Source organism: Crinia signifera, chromosome 4 (assembly GCF_055691185.1).
Source record: "Crinia signifera chromosome 4, ASM5569118v1, whole genome shotgun sequence".
Taxonomy (NCBI): domain Eukaryota; kingdom Metazoa; phylum Chordata; class Amphibia; order Anura; family Myobatrachidae; genus Crinia; species Crinia signifera.
The window spans coordinates 326921727-326940652 of NC_139220.1; the positions used below are offsets into that span (position 1 = coordinate 326921727).

General features: G+C 42.3%; 1 protein-coding gene across 1 annotated transcript; it reads left to right on the forward strand.

Moving 5' to 3' along the window:
• The first annotated feature begins 705 nt into the window (after positions 1-705).
• LOC146073466 (olfactory receptor 5P52-like) lies at positions 706-14145 on the forward strand. The gene is made up of 4 exons (XM_083180647.1): positions 706-710; positions 4977-5122; positions 6887-6960; positions 13207-14145. The coding sequence occupies exons 1-4, from the start codon at positions 706-708 to the stop codon at positions 14143-14145; spliced, it is 1164 nt and encodes a 387-aa protein (XP_083036773.1).
• The last annotated feature ends 4781 nt before the right edge of the window (positions 14146-18926 follow it).

Here is an 18926-nt window from a genome sequence, read left to right on the forward strand (position 1 = left end):
ATATCCCTCCTGAATTTTTTACATTTAGAATCTAGGAGGGACTGTTCAAATGTCACTAACTTGTTCATAAGATTTTTATCCCTTTCCTCAAACTCTTTCAGTTTGTTCTGGGGTTCTAGTGTTTTTTTCAATGATTCTATTTGTTTAGTCAGATCATCTGCTTTTTGTTGCCTATATTTAACCACTATCCCCATCAGTGTTAGAGAACATTGATCCAGGGTTTGATCCCATTCCTTCTGGAACACTGTCTCATTCTGGAACACTGATGGTTTGGTAAGCCTAAGGCCCCTAGGTATCATTTTTTGATCGATATATTTTTGCAGATTCGAACTGTCCAGCCAGTGTCTTAGTTCGGCTGTCATAAGGTCTTCTAATTGATTGAATTGATCCCTAAGGTCCTGGATGGGCTCGGTGACATTGTCATCATTTCTGTCCCATTGCGACAGTATGTTTTGCCTCCTACTTAAGCGCGAATCCAAATGGGAAAAACAGCTCATGCCGGCAGCTCCTGTAAAACTTAATTGAAAACAATAGAAAAAGGATGGTGGTAACCCTGACCACACTAGGTGGGTCTGGGTGCAGGTGCGCCTGGCTGGAGTTGTGTTTCCCTAGCTGCTGCTCTGAGACAGGATAGTTAGTCCTGTACTGAATGAACAAGAAAAAAAGAGGGTGTTGAGCTGCGCTTGGTATAACATTTATGGAAGAATGAGGTAATGAAACCTGTAAAGTTGGGTGAAAAAATAAGGGATTGGTTGATCTAGTACAAAAAGATTTAATGTCTAAAATACATATAGCCAGAATACATTGGTATTATTCTAAAATCACATAAAATTCATATCTCACCAAACCAAACTGGGGGAAATGTATGGCCCGGAGAGTCCCAAGAGTCCTGTATAGGGCTGAGATGTAAGTCGTCCTGTATGGAGCTGCAATAATGTGCCCAATTGGAGCAGTAGGGAGGGAGGACCAGATGTGAGGATAAGGAGCGGCTTAGGTTGACACGAGTTGCCGACTCCCTCCGCTGGATGGACTGGAGCGGGATGGGTCCTCAACCTCTACCTTACTAGAGGAATTTGTAATCCAAATGGAACCAGTGGAAGGTGATATTACCGGACTGGGATCTGTAAGTGGCCCAAAGGGACCCCCAGGTCCTGGTGAGGCGTGATGGATGTCTCCAATGTAGCAGATGGTGGGGAGGACTTGAAGATGTTGATCAGGAGCGGCCCAGGATGGCACAAATAACCGACTCCCTACGCTGGATGGAATAAAGCGGGAAACAGTCCTCGACCTCAACCTTACTGCTGGGACTTGGTGGTCCAATTGGACTAAGGATGGTAAGTGTGTGCACAAATCAGCACTTCCGGGTTCTTTAGGGGTAACCAGTTTGGTATTCTGGAAGGAGATAAAAAACCTGAGTCCTGACCGGTTTCGCTGCTCCAGGCAGCTTTGTCAGAGGATTACAGGTTTAAAACATGGCTGGCTATTTATTTCCTGTTACATGGGTCATGTGACCAACTTAATTAGATCAACCAATCTATTTTATAAACAAAATAGGGCGCTAAAGTAGGAGGCAAGTCACTATATATTCATACACAATAAGATACAGTAGTAAAATATACACTAGAACATAGTATGTTGTTGGTTGTAAAAGTGCTTAGATTATGATCGCTAACTGTGCAATAAATATTGTTAGTATGGTGGTCATGGTGACTAAGATGACCTTATCAGATGTGCATTCTAATTGGAGGAATATCCGATTAGTTTCCAGGTCATTCTGCCCTGATGGTATGTGGGCTGTGAGGGCGGAAGTTCCTGGTTCGTGGTGCGACCAGTAAGGGCATCCCCTCTATGCAGTAGTAGCGGGGGGGAGGATTACATATCAGAGCTTATTGTCGCGTCACCCGGACTTCCGGTGACGCGACCCACCGAGTAGCATGTTGTTGGAGGCACTTCCAACAACTTCCGGCGGTCGCGTCATCCCGGCTTCCGGTGACGCGACTTATCGGAGATCGTGATGCCAGGGACGGAGTCCTGGGGCTGAGGTTACCTACCGCGTCATCCGGACTTCCGGAGGCGCGGAGTAGCCTACTTTCATTACAATAATGTGTTGGGGGCGGATGACCCTGAATAGGCGTCATTCTGATGGGCGTGAGCTATTAGAATTTCGTATGAGTGCCCAGTATCCATTAGAGTTATTTTGTATGGGTACAGAAAAAAGCCATTTATAATGGTATTGAATTCAATTCAATAGAGATATTTTATATTATTTAGTTTCTAAGCAGTGAAATGATATTTTGAGATATCCATATCTCATACTTAGGCCAAAAACATGAAAGGGCTGACCTCTAGTGGTTGGAAACTAGAGTACACTTTACATGGCTCATTTGTGCCAGACTACACAGTTGGTACTTATGCAGAGGGAGAAGGAGGATATAGTAGGATGCAATATAAGAATCAAGATCAAGAAGGTGTATTCATGTAATGGAAACCAAAAAATAAAAAATAAAAAATAATAATAAATAAATGAATAATAATAAAGAATAAACGATATTAAATAAATGATGAAAAGTGAAACATGGAAATTTTATAATAAAGAAAATTCATAAAAATCAGGATGAATGGGGGAAGGACATATATAATGATGGTTTATACAATATCGGTTATTAACGGTTTGAGTGGTTTAAAGTGGCAGGAACATTACCAACTAATTACAGCCGATGTGAAGTCACTATACACGATCATCCAACATACATATGGTCTTAAAGCAACAGAGTACCATTTAATCAAAGATTCTATCCCTGAAAGAGAATTCATGGTACTCTTTACCTAGCACGGCGCCCACGATTTTGATCGTAGGCATCGCAAGGGAAAAAAATCGCGTCGGTCGCATCGTATGCGTCCAAAAAATCGCATGCGATGCGAATGACGCGATGACCGCGATTTTACATAGGGAACAATGTTAAATGGCCCAATTGACCCAATTTTACATAGGGAACAATGTTAAATGCCCCACAGACCCCAAATAGCCACCCTGAAGAGTGAAATGGCCCCCCCAATTGTTAACGCCACCCCACGATCAACGTGAACCCGAAGCGTGGCGAGCGACGGCGGTACGCGTCCTCCAACCTTTTCATACCCCCACTATCCACGTCGGCGTGGAGTCGAGAATAGAAAGTGTGGCGAGCGCAGCGAGCCACCGAGTCCGAAGCGTGGCGAGGGGACGCGGATACCTTCACAGGTATCCGTGTCCCCTCGCAGGCTTCACAGGTATCCGCGTCCCCTCGCGGGGCTCGCTGCGCTCGCATGCGATTTTTGGCCGCATGTGATGCCACCGACGGCCGCGATGGGCGCCGTGCTAGGTAAAGAGTACCAAATTCATTTTGGAGGGTATAGCCCTCATCCTAAACAACAATTATTTTTGGTATGAGGGAGATTTCCATCTACAGTTGGCTGGCACAGTGATGGGCACCATTCTGGCACCCAGTTATGCCAACCTGTTTATGGCCCATTTGTAGGATGAGCAGGTATGGACGGGGCATGACTGGGTGCCAGCTTGGTGCATTGGATTCACTATATTGATGATGTCCTATTTATATGGGCAGTTCTGCCAGCATCTTAAAAACAATGAGAGACATATAGAACTGACATTCACCCAGAGCCATGTTTCCGTGAATTTTTTAGATTTGACAATTTTTATAGAAAATAATGAAATTCTAACAAAATTTTTTACTACGGATTGTAACTCTTATATCGATCAGGACAGTAATCATCATGCCAACTGGATTAAGGGCATCCCTAATAGCCAATTGCAAAGGCTTCATCGAAATTGTACAGACACAGTGGTCTTTGAAAATCAGCCATCCCTTATGGCAGTGGTTCCCAACCCTGGTCCTCACGTACCCCCAACAGTGCACATTATCCAGGTCACCCGGCAGGTGCACTGATTATTCAGGCACATTTGAAAAGATCCACAGGTGGAGCTAATTATAGCACTTGTGATTCTGTGGGGAGACCTGAAAAACATGCACTGTAGGGGGTACTTGAGGACCAGGGTTGGGAACCACTGCCTTATGGAACAACAATTTATTCAGAAGGGATATAAACCAGATGCTTTACAAAAATCCATAACTAAAAATAAAAACCTCATTAGATCAGATATTTTGAAGGTTAAACCGAAAACCAAAGATAAAAAATATGGAGAGGTCAGATTTATACTGTAACTTAATATACCAGTCAACATAAGCAATTCGAATCTAGAATAAAAAAAAAAAACACTTGCCCATATTAATCAGAGATCCTTGTCTGAAAAAATATATAGGACAGAATCCGCAGTTTACATATCGATGAGCACAAAATCTGCATAATATTCTGGTTAAAAGTGCTCAACCGGTGACCAAAATGATCACTAGGATTTTATCAAAAGGTTTTTATAGATGTGGTTTTTGTTCTATATGTAAAGTATGTAAAACTGATAGCAAAGTTGTGGAATATAAATCCAACGTCACCTCTAAAGTATATCCCCTCAAGGATTTCATTACCTGCGCCTCAAAGAATGTGATATACTTTGGAATGTATATGCAGGCAATAATATGTTGGGAGAACCAGAAGGATACTCAAGGAGCGCCTTGCTGAACACATTAGAAATAGAAAAAAGGGCTATGAACTACATAATGTGTCCTCCAACCTCAGTGGGCATTGGTCACCTACTCTACAAGGGACTAAAGATACAGTACTGCGGGAATCCATTGCCGTAGGACCAAAAAAGAAAACTCTGGGACTTTCTGCACAGTTACGTTATGTCTGCATTCAGAACTGCATGCAAGTCTGCACAGGCCCCATGTTGGTTATGGTCATCAAGGAACAAAGGTTGTAAAGTTGCTGCTGATTCATCATAATCATCAACAACATCATTATTACTGTTAGGAGCCATTAATAATGGTTCAGTTCTGTTATGTCAGTTCTGTGTTCTGTTTCAGTCTGTGTTTGGTATTTGACTCTTTGGTGGCCTCCAGTGGTGGGTCTGTGCCATTACAGCTCAATCTCCTGAGAGTTGATTTATGCACAAGTCTGAGAGGTAATGACCTCGTTATCACAGCTTGGGAACTGTTTGGGTCTTTCCCAGGTGAATAATCCCTTGAGCCCTTCATAGGGCATTCTCTACAGCACTGCCCTGCTGGTGATAGTTTCTAGTTCCTGGTTCATAGTTTCCAGTTTCCTGTTCCCTTTGCAGGTAGCTGCAAATTCCTGTCCTCAGCTTGTCACCTGTCTGGGTACTGCTCTGTTTGTAGATTACCAGCCATCTGCTGGTCATTAGCCCGTTTTTCCCTGCACTTAGCCCAGTGCAGCCTTCCTGGCCTTTGGCAGTTCCTGCCTGCTTATATGGTAGAGACTAGTTCCCATGCAGTATTGGTTACAGGATGTGACGTTCAGTGAGGGCAGAAGTTGTTAGATGCCCTCACAATGTTTTTTAATTTATGTGTAATTCATGTAAGTGTCGGTTATTTTGTTTTATTTTTGCAGCATTGTACCCTCGCGGGCTCGCTACGCTCGCACGCTTCGGGCACGGTGGCTCGCTTCGCTCACCACAGATTTATATTCCCCTCCAGGTATACGTGGACCCAGGGCATGATGGGAAAATTACCAAAACTGCATGGGATCTAGACACTACCCTGCTTACATTCAATGGCAGAAACCTGTCTGTCTGCTACAGTCTATCCCAGAAAAAAACAAGGTGGTCGATTGCGCTAATAATTACAATATAATTATAATGTTATAAGTAGAGATCTGGTCTGGTGTGAATAAAAATAACACTTTAATTGAAAAATATCAATAGAATAATAATAATACAAATTATTAAGTACAATTAAGACAATATGGACAGATGGTCAATAGTCACCCATTTATAGTTGAAATTTTGTGCCAGTCCTTGTAAGTAACCCAACTGGGTATTTTGGTTGGAATCCGGAGAAGAGCCAATATTTGTAATCCACGCTGTATTTTCATTGGAGGGAAACGGTACTGGTGTCACTTTTTCGACAGTGAATTGCTGGGCTACTTAGGAGGTGGCGTGCCTCCAAGATGACCTTTGTGCCACGGATGGTGGTAGTTGAACCAGTCCACTTTGTCCTTAGAGACAGTGTCTCAGATGGAGAAATGGGCTCAATTCTGCGGATCCACAAATGGGGAGATGGAATTCGTCTGGCAAGGATTCTTCTGGCTAGGGTTTGAATGACCAAGTGTCCTGTTTGAAGGGAAACACCTACGCGTTTCGCTGGCTAAAGCAGCTTTTTCATTCCATCTCCCCATTTGTGGATCCGCAGAATTGAGCCCATTTCTCCATCTGAGACACTGTCTCTAAGGTCAAAGTGGACTGGTTCAACTACCACCAATCGTGGCACAAAGGTCATCTTGGAGGCACGCCACCTCCTAAGTAGCCCGGCAATTCACTGTGGAAAAAGTGACACCAGTACCAATTCCCTCCAACGAAAATACAGTGTGGATTACAAATATTGTCTCTTCTCCGGATTCCAACCAAAATACCCAGTTGGGTTACTTACAAGGACTGGCACAACATTTCAACTATAAATGGGTGACTATTGACCATCGGTCCATATTGTCTTAATTGTTCTTAATAATTTGTATTATTATTATTCTATTGATATTTTTCAATTAAAGTGTTATTTTTATTCACACCTGACCAGGTCTCTACTTATAACATTATAATTATATTGTAATTATTAGCGCAATCGACCACCTTGTTTTTTTCTTGTATATTGTATTGGGGTGACTCCCCCTTTTTATAGATTGCTGCTTCTGGCCAAGCACACCCATACCAAGCGCCTTTAACTGATATAGTTTATCCATATCTTCCTGTATCTGTTTCCAGTCTATCCCAGCCTGCTCTTTACCATCCTGAGCTGCTGGATGTCCCGTGATCCTGCTGTGCCTGTTCCAGGTCACGTAAGTGCTCCAGTGGAGCCTGGTTTTGTTCTTCATTTATTTATAAAGTTCTTGCAAGCTTCCATGTTCCTTTGGTCCAGCTCTTCCAGGTGTGGAGTGGCCCACGGTAGTGGGTATATGCTTGTTTTGGGGTACCGTGTGTTTGTGTACTCATTAATAACTTTGGCGTGTTTTAGGTTGGAGGCACCCCAGTTCTGTTGCATCTGGTGTCTGGGACTGAGTCGCACTCCCCATCCTTGGCCCTGTGCCGCTAGGCAGGGTGTTCCTCCCAGATAGCGCCAGTTAGCTAGACCTCCTCTTGTCATTACCTCTGACGGTCGCCGTAGTCTTGTCACCTCTCAAAACCTGGTTGCATTGGGGTTGGAGTGGGCCTAACTCACTCTTTCGAATGTGGCGACTACAGGATAAGCCTAGCCACCTGCAGACTACGGTCACCTGCCCGAGGAGGCCAACAGAGTTAGAATAGGTGTCGCTGTGGCCATTCTAAAGAGTGGTCCCAACTGTTGGTTCACACCCAAAACCATAACAATTACATTAGTTACATTTGTTCTGAGGTACTAATTAAGAAAACTTTCACAATTATTTTTAAAATGCATTCATAATACCAATCATGTTTGCATTTTTCACTAACAGATTGTTACAGTCTACCTAGTTTTAAATCTCTACTGGCTAATTAACAAGGAATACACAAGAGGTCAATTACATTTGTAGAGAATAAATTTGTCCTTGGAGGTTCCAACTGAGGTCTTTATATGGAAAGAGAGAAGATCATAGTCTCCTGCACCGTCGGTGGGACATACAGTATTGTCATCACATCTTGTGACAATCACTCTGTTTACAGGATACTGTATCCTTTCCACGCATCCCTATGTGCCACAGGCATGAGTAATTCACTACAGCCATGTAATGAGGAGACAAATATTACAGAACACAATGTTTTATTTCAAGATGCCTCTAAGGTAAGTGTCATTAACTTTATGCGTTCCTGTTTTCAGGAGAATACATTGAAGCATTTCATTTTTACCGTGGAACATAGAACCATCATTTTACAAATGTATCCCGTTATGCCACTGACCAACGTTTTTGTCATTTTACACTTGTTTCAACTTTTTAAAAAAAAGTATCCTACAAGTAAAGTTAAACAATCACGGATATTTAAGTTACGAAAGAACAGTGTCACAATAGTTAGCATAGCTGACTCAAAAGAACTGCGGTCCAAGTTTAATACCTTAATAGTTTGCCCTCTGTGGAAGCTTGCATGATTTTCCTTCATTTGTTTAGTACACTCCAAAAACATGTTATCGGTTGTTGACTAAAAATAACCATAGTATGTTTTTGTGCTTGTATGTTAGGGAACTTTAATGGTATAGAACCAGGGCCTGCTCTACCTTTAGGCGGCATAAAGGATCAGGGGGTAGCCACCATTTAGGGGGGTATTCAATGTCAGGGGCACGTCCGGGAGCTCGACTATTTCCAGCTTTTCTCGGCAGAACGAGCCCGACCACATGTGATGTCGGGCTTGTTCTGCCGAGAACCCCTGTTCAATGCTGTTGGGGAAGACGGCATTGAATAGGGCCCGCAGCCATCTCCCCCATCGGGAGATGGCTGTGGGAGCACGACAAACATTGAATACCCCCCTTAGTCTGCCTTTCACAAAATTAAGGATGTCTATGGGGAAGACATCCTTGTGGTACTTAATGCAGATGGTGGATGTGGAACTCTTAAGGCAGACCTGGTCAAAAGGTAGATCACTATCTACTGGTAACTCACAAGGCATCTAGCCGTAGATCACGACCACCTTAACAAAAACAAACCAGTGATGACTTATGGGGTCTCAGAAGCCCAGGTCTCATTAGCCCGCTGAGCCTTTTGTTTGCAATGAATTGAGACTTGTGTCCATATTCATAGCTGCATGGACCACTCTGACGTGTGTTTCATTCATAGAACAAAAATGAGTGTCTTCCATCCTTCTCAAAGTATAAACTATGGTTTGCAGTTGCCACCATCACAGCCAGCAGTCCTTTATGCAGCTTCAACTAATAATGTATACAGGTTGAGTATCCCTTATCTGAAATGCTCGGGACCAGGAGAATTTTGGATAACGGATTATTACATATTTAGGAATATTTTAATATTTCAATGATGTATTTTGAGGTATCTTGCATTTATGCTGTATACACACATCAACTGCATGAAATACACACAAATATATTTTATTTGTTCAAAAAACAAGGTTTCAAAACATGAAACAAAATGTGTGTACTATCTCAGGTACTGAATTTGAATGAATAGTTTTTTGTTTGGATCCCGCACAGGATTCTCCACTATGATGATTTCACATACGTCGGTGAAGGGTGGAGTTAACAATTAGAATCATTTTTATTGATTCCAAATCCTCTATTAATTCTTAAATATGATACACAATTCAGCAGTTTATAGGTTGGAGGTGCACCCCAGAGTCAGAAGTAAGTATATGTGTGGGGGCACTCTTACAATATTTATATGTACACCTGTAATATATCCCGAGTGTCAAGGCAAATATGTTGGAAGAAGGTGGTATTCATATATAATATTAATATATGGTCTCTAATTCTTATTCTGCTATGTGTTATAACGAATATGCAATACAAATGTTACATCTCATGACTGTCTAATCTGCTACTGTTGCTGTGTTGATTGCTAAATGGGCGACACGATTGTTACATTGAATAACTGTGTCAATCCTGAATAAATCTATGCACATTCTTGCTAGGAATTTGGGTCATGATATGTTGAACGTACTGGCTATTATATTAGATTCACCAAAGCTTGGCGGTCCAAGCCTATATAAACTTTCCCTTTTTTTCAAATGGTTGATATTGATATTATGTGAATAAGAAATCAAAAACAATGGTGTACAAACATTTGTTTAAAAGTGTACATCTGGTCACAGACAGGGGTGTGACATTCCTTTGCAGTGCGGTCTTATCTCTATCTTTATTCTTTGACTTATTATTGTATATTGTATACCCTCTTTATTATTATTATTATTTTTTTTTTTTTTTTTTGCGTGATTATTAAAAGTTAAGTTTTATATTAATACCACCTTCTTCCAACATATTTTCCTTGACACTCGGGATATAGTACTGGTGTACATATAAATATTGTAAGACCCACACATGAGTCTTCTTTCTCTCCAGTTGAAATATGCTTAATTTGAATGCCAAGCAATCATTTTCTTGCACACATATATATATATATATATATATATATATATATATATATATATATATATATATATATATATATATATATATATATATATATATATATATAGTGCTAGTTACATATCATGTCCTCAGTAGTGCTGTTACAGATGTCCCCAGTAAGTTTTTAGCAAAAAAATATATATTATTTTTTTCACTTTCTGGAATGTCTGGTTTTCGGAATTCGGATAACGGATATTCGGATAAGGGATACTCAACCTGTATTTAGGTTGATGCGTGTGCAGGAAGGTTTTTTGCATACATAGTATTTAAAAATTGCTCAACTGCACAAACATTAGTAAAGTGCCGACCTATGAATGAGGCCATGTGATGGCATTTTATGGATCCAGGCTCAGAGAACATCACAACCAAGGAAAAATGTATTGTTTTTATGTGGACAGGATTATTATTTCTTTTTTTTTTTTTTTTAAATGTGTTCATTATTATTAACCCTTTGAGTGCCAAGTGAATTTGTCAAAATAGGTGTGAAAATTGCAAAAGCATAGTCATAATGACTTGTAATGTTACCTTGTATAGCAAACAGAATCTTTTTTTTACACAACGTTTTTTATTTGAATTTATATAACAAATGTGAGCGACGCCGGCATTTTCAGCGGATATTTATAACATCTCTTACAGAGATATTGGCACTCAAAGGGTTAAGGCTTTTAATACTGTACTTTAACACCTGCTTATGGTTAGGAATAAGTACCTACCGCCTTGACTGCTCCAAGCTTGCTAACACCAGGCAGTGCAACGTACTGTACATCATAAATACATTTTGCATAAGGTTTCAGTGGATTGATGCTGGTAGATCACCACTAAGAATGTTAACAAAGGGGGTCATTCTAATTGACTCGGTAAGCTGTGAAGCTTGCATCTTACCAAGTCCATGTGATGCCGCCCCGGTGAATCCCCGTCTCCCCTGCTGCCGTTTTCCATCGCAACCAGGGCGGGGGGGGTGTGTGTTGTGTCCGGTGGGCTGGGCCGGGGGGCAGGCTGCTTACCCATTCACTGGCTGCGGGCCGCGCTGGATCACCACCTCCTCCAGCCCTCCTGCGCTGGCTGCAGCTTCCAGAACACGGCCGCGGCTATAGGAAAATGGCCGCCGGCCCCCTGCACTGATGTCCTCAGTGCAGGAGGCCGGCGGCCATTTTTATGTAGTTGCGGCCGTGTTCTGGAAGCCGCGGCCAGCGCAGGAGGGCTGCCACGACCAGCGCAGGAGGGCCGCTGCGGCCAGCGCAGGAGGGCTGCCGCGACCAGCGCTAGAAGAAGGACGCGTTTCCCCGCCTGCGTGTCTCCGGGGATTTTTCGTCACAAACATTCTCTGCTCAGTGCTCACTGACATTCTGCCGGCCAGCACTCCAGCACCCGATCCCCTCATGCGCGGCAAATAGATGCTTGCAGACCTGAGGGCACAAAACTGGTTCCAGTGTAAATTGCCGGAAGAGCTTTGACGTATTGGAGAATATAAATTACTCCTGGGAGTGGTAAATATATCTGATTTGCACTACAGGAGATATAATCTTTGAATATTTTGCCACTAACCCATTGCACTGTGGGGGCATATCTGGCACTGTGTGGGCATATGTGTATTTGGCACTGTTGGGGAATATTTGGCACTGTGGGGGCATATGTGTATCTGGCACTGTGGGGGCATATCTGGCACTGTGGGGGCATATCTGGCACTGTGGGGGCATATGTGTATCTGGCACTGTGGGGGCATATCTGGCACTGTGGGGGCATATCTGGCACTGTGGGGGCATATGTGTATCTGGCACTGTGGGGGAATATCTGGCACTGTGGGGGCACATGTGTCTCTGGCACTGTGGGGGCATATGTGTCTCTGGCACTGTGGGGGCATATGTGTATTTGGCACTGTGGTGGAATATCTGGCACTGTAGGGGCAAATCTGGCACTGTGGACATCACATTGTGTGGTGTAATGGGCATCATAGTATGGTGCGTAATGGGCATTATGGTGTGGGGAGCATTGGGTAATTGCCATCACAGTATGGGGTGTAATGGGCATCAAGGTGTGCGGAATAATGTGTAATTAGCATCACAATGTGCAATCTGCAGGTATACAATCACGGTACAGGCCTCAAGGCGCGCACAGGCATTCCATCTTCCGGAATGTTAGGGGGGGGGTTTGGGCCAGTGCTCTGGACTTGCCCCCTAGGCTAAAAGTTGCCAGCCAGTCCCTGGTCGGCGGCGATCGATATCTCCTGGCTTCGCATATATGTCAGTCTCAATTTGCGGCCGCCAGGACGAAGACAAGATGGGCAGCTGACATCACATCACATCAGCCACCCGCCCCTAGCAGGTATCGGCCTGCCCATGCACCTATGGGAACTCCCAGCGATTTCATGGGGATGCCCATGAAATGCTGGGTGTTCCCATGTCACAGCGCCACCATGACCCCATCCGCCAATTCATCCCCAGCACCCCCCTTCCACACTCCTAGAAGGATATCACAGGACACCTATAGGCAAACATCTTCTGCCCCCTCACCTCACTGCTGCACAGTACAAAGACATACTCAGCACTCGGTACACAGGCTCTAAATGCACAAGTGGAGCTCCTCCCCCTACTTGCCAGTGGCTGCATCTCAATGTGGCAGCCACACAGGGAAGGAGCCGCACACACTGCCATCTGCTGCTCAGACACTGTCCGGCTTCTCCCATCACTGGCTATGCAGCTCTGCGCAAGATGGAGTGGTCAGGGGTCATGCTACGCAGGTCACACAGCTGCTCCATCCACCCATGGCCGCACTACCTGCCTCGCTCCCGGTCACACCACCCTCATGACTCACTCTCTGCCACATCGCCTGGATGTTGGAACAGACTGCAAGAAATCAGCATGATACATTGCGGGCAGAGGTTTTCTAGGTGCTCAGACACCCCAGTGAGGGGTTGGACAGGGGGCAGTAGGTTGAAGTTTTGCCTAGGATGCTGATAAGCCTTAATGGAACCATATGCACACTTTTCTTCTATTTGTAGGTGAGAAATATGACCGTCATCACAGAAATTCTTTTGTTAGGATTTCCAAGTCTTCATCACCTTAAGGTATTAACCTTTGGTCTCTTCTTCCTGATTTACTGGGTGACAATATGGGGTAACCTCATCATCATTCTCCTGGTGTTTCAGAGCAAGGCTCTCCATTCTCCTATGTACATCTTTCTTACCCAGCTTTCTGTGTGTGACATAATGATGGCCACAAACATTGTCCCCAATTTGCTTTACGTTGTCCTCAAAGACGGAGGCCTTGTTTCTCTTCTGGGCTGTGTCACTCAGTATTTAGTGTTTTGTTTCACAGATTGCTCAGAGTGTCTCCTCCTGACAGCGATGTCCTATGACCGATATTTGGCCATCTGTAACCCACTACGTTACAATTCTATAATGAACCACCTTTTTTGCTTTAAGTTAATCATAATGTCATGGGTTATAAGTTATGCTCTGCTAGTAAATGAAGCTATTGCTCTGAGTAAGTTATGGTTCTGTGGACCACACGTTATTGACCATTTCTTCTGCGATTTTACTCCCTTGATTGAACTTTCCTGCTCAGACACCTATGTGGCCGAACTTGTACCCAAATTGCTTACTATCCCACTGGTTATCATCCCCTTCTTCATCATTATTATTTCTTATGTCTATATTGTCATCACCATCCTAAGAATGCCATCCATTGCTGGAAGACATAAGGCCTTCTCCACCTGCAGCTCCCACCTGGCCGTCGTCTCTATATTTTATGGATCCCTGACAAGTATTTATTCCCTTCCAACCAAAGCAAAGTCAAAAGATTTAAGTAAGGTACTGTCTCTGCTGTACACTGTGGTCACGCCACTGATTAACCCGATCATATACAGCTTCAGAAATAAGGAAATACATAACGCGTTTCAGAAATATGTCTGGAATAGATCAGGGTCTGAAACTAAATGATGCTCACCTGGACATTACGAGACATCACTATTATACATTTATGGAACTCAATCAAAGCAGCAGAAGCCCCAAATATGGCAATATATGCAGGATATAGTGTTACAGTCCATGGTAACATAAAAGTGAATTATACTACTTAATATTTTGTGGTATTGTTCCCACAGATAAGGCAGTTATTTGGACTCTAATAGCTGCCGAATCTAAGTTACCAATTTCATGGAAAGACAGCCATGTCTACGTAACCATGACTCATGAATAGAACACAGATATGCAAAAATTGCCTAAATTTGAATCAGCTATTGTGCTGTTTGCAAAACCTCACCATGTATGCCCATGCACCCTCTAGACTGCAAGTTCTCATGAGCGTGGCTATCTTCTGTCATATGCTTTTCCTTCCTCACTGATACCATCATCCCCTCCTCACTTTTTGCCACGGCAACCAACCCTTGGGTTCTGCCACCCTGCTGTTGATTTGGCTTCCATGACCAACCACTCACCAATGTTAATAAACCATGTACATCCCCTGAAATGTTCTGCACTGTAAGCAACTTTATTCTTGTTTTGTTAATGCTGTTTCTAATAATGTACTTTGTAAGGTGCTTTTTCTAATAATAATAATAATAATAATAATAATAATAATAATAATAATAATAATAATAATAATAATAATATTACACAAATATGAATCTATCGCATGATCAGTTCCTTTTTGTCTAGCTTTCTCTCTATAATAGAAACAAATCTATTGACTTATTTTCATAAAGATTGAAGCTTTGGTTTTATATGTTCCAACATTAATTATACTGTAGTACCTGAACAAAAGGAACAAAGAGATATCACCAATTAGAACAGAGGGGAAAATCTCCCCCAATTTGAGAATCAAATTACAATGTTGCACCTTTATGACCAACTACAGACTAGTTTCAAACCTTCCTTGGAAAGGTCATTGAGAAAGTGGTGGCAACTGAATTAGAAACTCTTCTGTCAACCCATGATATTTATGGATCAGGAGAACACATACAGTAGAACTAAATCAGCCTGGAGTATATTTGTTGATCTTTGGAAGGCAAGCGACCAATCCAGTCAACCATAATCCATCTGGCTATAAGTATAGCATTGATACAGTGGTCCATGGGAATCTACACAAGTTGGGTCTACTGTTTCCCCCCACGCACAGCGTTACAGACTCAAAATGTGTGATATGTTTAGACACACATCCACCTGCGACACCGAGCAGGATGGAACAGGAGACTCAAAATTGGGCGCACAGTAACCAATATAGTTTCTTAATAAAATAGAAAGTGTGACACCTGCAGCTCTTAAATGGGGAGTATCTGCAATCCCCAAAGAAAGATAGAATTAACAAGGAAATATCAAGTAAATATTTAAAGAGCGCAAATGTAACACTGGATTTCTGATAAAAAATATATATGTTTTTATGATTTATCATAGATTAATAATAATCACACACCTAAGTGGTGGGCAAAGCAATTAATATACTTTTTTTAAACCACATACAATACATTACACATATAATAATGAAAATAAAATACAATTTAAATAAAAGACATGGACATCCAATCAATTCTTAGGCTGGAGTATATTTGTTGATCTTTGGAAGGCAAGCGACCAATCCAGTCAATCATAATCCATCTGGCTATAAGTATAGCATTGATACAATGGTCCATGGGAATCTGTTTGAGCACCTGAAAGATTTCTGTGGACTCGGTGGCACTGTTTTTAGCTCATTTCTCAACAGCAGGTCACAGAAAGTTTCTTCTTGAGTACTCGTCATCACCAGTTCCACTGACATGGGTCATTCCTCAAGGTTCTATACTATCCCCATGCTTTTGTAGAACACTACTGGGTGAAATAATGAACTGCTATTCAGATTATATACAACTGTACCGTTCCTTTGCTCCAGGTACTGAGAACCTAAATACAATCATAAATGGTTGTCTAGCTGAGCTTCAGGAGTGGATAAGTGCCAGTTGAGTGTGAATAAAACATGATAAAACAAAGGTCCTTATGATGCTGTACTGTAGGTGAAGACAATACTGCAGCACAGCCATCCTACAGATGTTATACTGTATAGAAGTTTCTGCTTACACCTTTTCTTATAGAGTGGTATTCAAGCCTTCAAGTCACAGCTTGGCATCCCCATCACAGAATGTCAGGGTGTACAATTAGGGTGGACAATCCCAGGATCAGTATTGGCGGGATCCTGGGATTGACCCCAAAATTGATGGGTTTTCAATCCCGAGACTGGAGTTTCCAATCCCGATATTTGGGGATTAGACTGTACATGCACAGTCTAATGCTGGGAAGCATCTGAGCACCTGCTCATACGCTGCCCGGCTTCTCCCATCACTGGCAATTCAGCTCTGCACAGCATGGAATGGCCAGCGGTCGCGCTGCACAGGCCTCACGGCTGCTCCACCCTCCCTAGGCCGCACTACCTGCCTCACTCCCAGCCACACCACCCGCATGCCTCACTCTCTGCAACATCACCCGACTCCCATCAGCACCACTCTCCTGCCTGGCTCCTTGTCGCACTGCCGCACCTGCACATGTAAGTAAATATTGTTGCAGTATCAGCGCACTGAATCATTGCGGCTAGCTGCTGCACTTACAGCTGACTGTCTCCTTTAATTAAATTGTAATTACAGATTTTTTTTGTGCTGCGCTCTGCCTAAATATAGTGATTCCACAATATTAAATCAAAATGTGCACAAGGAATATTGAAGTTAAAATCTCTCTACTAATAGATATACTGTATACAATGACACAAATAATGCTCTATGTGCTAATGTACTACAGCTGATAAGCTGATAACGTGATTCTGTGTGTACTCTATCATGTGTCAGTTGTTTAAAAAACAAAGCAAAAAAAAAATCATATGATCAATAAAGTCTTGTTCAATGTACTCAAAAAGCTGTTTCTGAAATGTCCAAGGATAAGTGATGAAATATGAGGCGTCCCGCTTAAACTAGTCCTTGATAGTTCATGCCTAATAACTTGTGAAATCTTCAGGTACATCTTTTATCATTAGTGGTCAGTTTATAAGTTTTCCAAAAGGGGTACTAGTGGGTGCCATGCCTGGTATCCCGGACAGGCTGCACCCCCCGTCCTCTTTCCTACCCTCATACTCACCTCCGTCTCCGAGCGGTGTTTGGTCTTCTCCAGCGTCTAAAGCTGTTTAAGCTCACTGTACTTATACAGCCCTCACATCACTACTGTATGTACACATGATGAGACCATAGATCTCAGACACTTTCTTTTTTTCCCGAGTAATCACGAAAACGTCGGGATTAATCTACCCACACACACAGAGAATACCCACTTGGAGAAGTTGTATCCACCTTTGGTCAGTACAGTAAAGAAACCTTTACGAGAGGGATACCATCTTGAACCCACGTGAGTTTCGGTACGCCCAAGGGGAACAAAACCGATCTCCACACATAAAACACCATGCCTTTAAGCATTTATAATAAATAGACACAGACACTGTATTCTAATTTTGTTTCTTTATTATTTTTTTCACGCTAAACACCATTATCCGGAAAACTCCACTTACCTGAGAATCATCACCATCTCACCAGGAGAGGAGTCTGGATACACAGAAATCCCATCTTTTTCAAAATTCTGTATATTGAAGTAAGGGTGTATCTTCAGGGAGTTGTAACCTAAGGCAGCATTGCGCCACGTACCATCTGTCATTTTTCTGTTTCTTCTCCAGCTTCTGTCTAGCTTGTCCTCATGCTGTCTGTGTGTGCTCTGAAGCTCCCAGCACATGAACCTCCTTTGCTCCGTGCTGGATGAAAGGGTAGCTGGCTTGTGATGGACTGTTCCACCAATGCGTTTCGGCTGATATGCCTTCTTCTAGGGATTGTATGTTGATTGCCAAGGGTTTAAATGTCCCTCTATTATTAACGGTTGTTTCTCATTGGTTGATTAATGCTTGTCCAGATCTATCAAAACATTTTAGTGACTACCACAATGGGGACCCCAGCTCACTAAGATTCATAGGCATCCAAGAAGTCAGGCAGAACTGGAGAGGGGGCTTAATATCCACAAATTAGGATTACAGTGGATGTATGAGCTAAAAACCCTAAAACCTAGAGGTTTACATTTGGATAACTAGGTGAAAGCAATTGTGGGGAAAAATAAAAACTGTAACCCTGCAACATATCGTAAGACCACCATCTGACTAATTTGTAAAAACAGACAAAATGCCATGTCATCTTTAATTAAACCCTTCATTTAGCCCTCAAATAGGGTTCTTTAAAAAATCTTCTATTATTCAAATATATAGAAAGAAGAGATGTATGTACTTTAAACAGAAGAGACAAACTCACAAGAAGTCTTATATCCCGTGTTCATAAAGGTTTCTTTTATAAGGTATCACCATACGTGGGGGGTACTAAGTATCAAATATGCATACTTCTTGTGAGTTTGGTACACCATAAAGGTTCCTGATGCACTGTAACTAATCGATGAATTCAATATCATCATAATTTACACATATATCCTTTTAAAATTGATATATGGACCCACAAAATTGATATATGGACCCACATCAATGGAGTCCTAAAGAACAACTATTTGGGGATAAAGAAACCATTATGAGAGTATAAAGACCTATTCTCTAGTGAGTACCGTATGCAGCCTACTTACACCCCCTAGTATTTTAGCACAGAAGGTGTTCCTATAAAAGAAACCTTTACACACGGGTTCTCATGATTTAATTTGTGAGTTCGGTACAATGTATTCACTATCCT